Raw genomic sequence first — 3,140 nt, 5'->3', positions numbered from 1 at the left:
TATATTTTGGTTACTCAACTTCAGAAAGTTATAAAATGGCTGCTGAACTATTCGAAAGTTTTCATTTAAGTTATTGGGTTGTTAAAATAACTATTGTATGACCTTTTTTTGTTCGCATTGCCCACATTAATTGAAAACTTTCATTTCCCTTTTGTTCTGCAGTTCAATTTTTTCATGAAGTAACTTTGAATGTCATGATTTTACGAACCGATATCCAAATAGCTTTCTTCTCTAATATTTGACATTGATCAACTAGGATCTTAGATATGTTCTTCTACTTGTCGATGACTATTGATCCTTTGTACTAATTGCCAAATCGTTACTTGAAGCTTACTAGTCAAACTTAAAAAAAAAAACCTTAATAGCCCAGTGACAAATAAATTTTTTTGAATAGTTCAATAACTTAAATGAAAACTTTCGAATAATTTAATAACTATTTTGTAACTTTTTAAAATAAAAGGACTAAAACTTAAACTTATTGATAATTTAGCATATTTAATCCTTAATTATTTTCTTGCACCTTATACATATAATAACCCCAGGTCATTCTTTTATTTTTCCTTCAACCTAGGCAAGTTTGGTTAAGTTATGCTATAAATAACATACCAAAAACAGAGCTTTCTGCAAACATAAACATTAAGAAAAACAATTCCCGAGCATATTCTTGTTTCTTAAAAGAGGAAAAAAAGAAATTATTTATTATTTAATTCCAAGTCTTCCCTCCCCAATCCCATCTTACCTCTATATATTAACCACCACCACCAGCATCACCACCGCGGTCTTCTTCCCATATCATATCTTGCTACACCCTTTTGGCTCTGCTATTTCTATTCATTAAAGCAAAGCTATGGCTAAATTACTGGCCACCCTTTTCATCCTAACCCTCTTTGTTTCCACTTTATCCTTTGCAGCTCGCACTGCTCCACCTTTCCCTGCAAATACCCAACAACAACAAGCTCAGGTTACTTAAAATTTCAGTTCATCACTTTCATTTTTTTCTCCAATCATATCCTCTATTTCAACTTATATTTGATATTTGCTTTTCTGGGTTTTAACTTTTTTGTTCTTATAGGGTGTTGTTGAAGTTGAAGATAGCTGTGAAGGAGTTGCGGAAGAAGAGTGTTTGATGAGAAGAACTCTTGCTGCTCATACTGACTATATCTATACTCAAAACCACAATCCATGAGCTTCAAATTTCTTGTTTTTCTTTAGCCATCAACCCACTACATATATATATGTATGTATGTATATGCTTGTTGTTGTTGATTATGATATAATTTAATAACATAATCAATCAGAGGCTTTTTTTTTCCCCTACTTTTGTGTTGGTGTTTGTTTCTTCCATTTGTGATTTTAAGTTTTGGATTGTTTTGAAAATTTTATAATCTTAAACATAAATAAAGTATACACTTGGTATGTCTTTTTAATTGTAAGTTTGCATCTTCTTTTTTTCTTTTTTAATACTACATTTTATCTTTTTTTTTCCTTAAATTATTTGGCTATTTAATAATGTTTCTCTTTAGGGGAGTATCATTCCTTTGTTTGAAGATGCATTTCAAGATGGCAAAACTAATATGCTAATACAGGGCTGGTAACAGCTAAATTTCGCACTTTTTTTAGTTAAATTTGTGTTTTAACATTTTATAAAATGTTAAATAATTTTTTTTAAAGAAAATACTAATTAAAACATTAATTTTGTAACAATATTGACATAACAACCCACATAGTAGAAAGTATTATATGACATGTCATTAAATTATTTAAAACTTATAAAAGTATTCAAAAATATAAAAATTAAAAAAACACTAAAAAGTTCATAAAATTAGCATGCAGTATATGTGGGTTGCCATGCAGGTTGTCCTATTTAAGAATTTAACATTTTAGTTACAATTTCGTTAAAGAGCTAACAATTGAACTTTTGTTTTTTTTTTTAAATATTGAGGGTCAAATTTAACTCAAAAAAGAATAAGGGTATTGTTACCTTAAGTTGCTTGTTTGTTTAAAATAACAAATGCAATGAAAGTTGTAACAACCCTCGCCTGACTCGATTGTCGGGTCCGAGTTACAGGATGTTGCATTTATTTTCGGAGCAACTACCGTCAATCATACAGATAATAATCATTCCAAACATGCAATAATATGTTAAACATATTTACAATATGTTAAATAATCAAATCTGAACTTCAATCAAGCTTATGAAAGATTTTTTGTTGACTCGAGCACAAAATAAGACCAAATTGTAAAATTTTAAAAATTCAGGGTCTATATCGTGACTTCACCTCCCCCTCATCGTGACATCGCCAAACATTTTTTCACGTTGTGATCTCAAGCCACTCGATGTCGCGACGTGACTCACTGTCGATCAACGTTTCAAAGAGGAATATTGCTAGTCAGGACGTGGACTCTATTTTTGGTAAAAATGAATCATTTGGTACCTATTTCAGAACTCTCAACTAAACCTATCAAAGGTCGTTCCATTTGATCACTCAAAACCATGCCAAATGCATACATTTCCTACTAAAACATGTCCTTTACCAATTCAAAACAAGATCAATTCAAAATGAGTTCAACTATTACAAATTATCCAAATGTCTTCCAAACCAACCAACCAAACACCAAATTATCTATGCCAAATTCATATCCAAACATGCTGTAAAAAAATAGAATGTTGGTAATGACAATATATCGCAAAGAAAAGAGAAAAAAAAAGAACACATATTTTAACGTGGAAACCCTTTTGGGAAAAAACCACGGGAAGATGAGAAGAAAATTTACTATGTCAAATTCGAATGATTACAAGAGGAGTAGACTATGTCTATTTATAGACTTGTAAAACCATATTCTAATAGGAGTGTAGTAAGATTGAAACACCTTATTCTAATCAATATCAAATAGATGGAGTTTAATAAGGTTTAAAAAACCTTATTCTAAAATAAAATAAAAGAAGGGTAGTTCTATATGGATTTTACTTTTATTTTATTTTACCATTGTATTTTATTTAAATAAGGATTCGGGTCACCCAATTCTAAGAATCTCCACTTTGACACGAATTCTCAATGAACAAGTTCTTCATCATGAACATTTAACAAACAAGTTCTCCACCTCTTCCATAAAACCCCTTAAGGGTTTAACTTTAACAA

At 30.2% G+C, this 3,140-nt stretch overlaps 1 protein-coding gene across 1 annotated transcript; it reads left to right on the top strand.

Annotated features, from left to right (window-relative positions):
- Window positions 1-564: 564 nt before the first annotated feature.
- Window positions 565-1,427, top strand: LOC107932546 (phytosulfokines 3). The gene is made up of 2 exons (XM_016864589.2): window positions 565-961; window positions 1,073-1,427. Exons 1-2 carry the CDS (start codon window positions 848-850, stop codon window positions 1,184-1,186), a joined length of 228 nt encoding a protein of 75 aa, XP_016720078.1. The 5' UTR covers window positions 565-847; the 3' UTR covers window positions 1,187-1,427.
- The last annotated feature ends 1,713 nt before the right edge of the window (window positions 1,428-3,140 follow it).

The sequence above is a fragment of the Gossypium hirsutum genome, chromosome D03 (genome assembly GCF_007990345.1).
Source record: "Gossypium hirsutum isolate 1008001.06 chromosome D03, Gossypium_hirsutum_v2.1, whole genome shotgun sequence".
Classification (NCBI taxonomy): Eukaryota; Viridiplantae; Streptophyta; class Magnoliopsida; order Malvales; family Malvaceae; genus Gossypium; species Gossypium hirsutum.
The sequence above is the reverse complement of the archived record's forward strand: the minus strand, read 5'-3'. Positions and strand labels throughout refer to the sequence as shown.

Excerpts from the sequence above, each read along its gene's own strand:
- LOC107932546 (XM_016864589.2), top strand. The coding sequence starts at position 848 with ATGGCTAAATTACTGGCCACCCTTTTCATCCTAACCCTCTTTGTTTCC. Across the intron at positions 962-1,072 it reads CCCAACAACAACAAGCTCAG|GGTGTTGTTGAAGTTGAAGA; the intron begins GTTACTTAAAAT and ends TTGTTCTTATAG.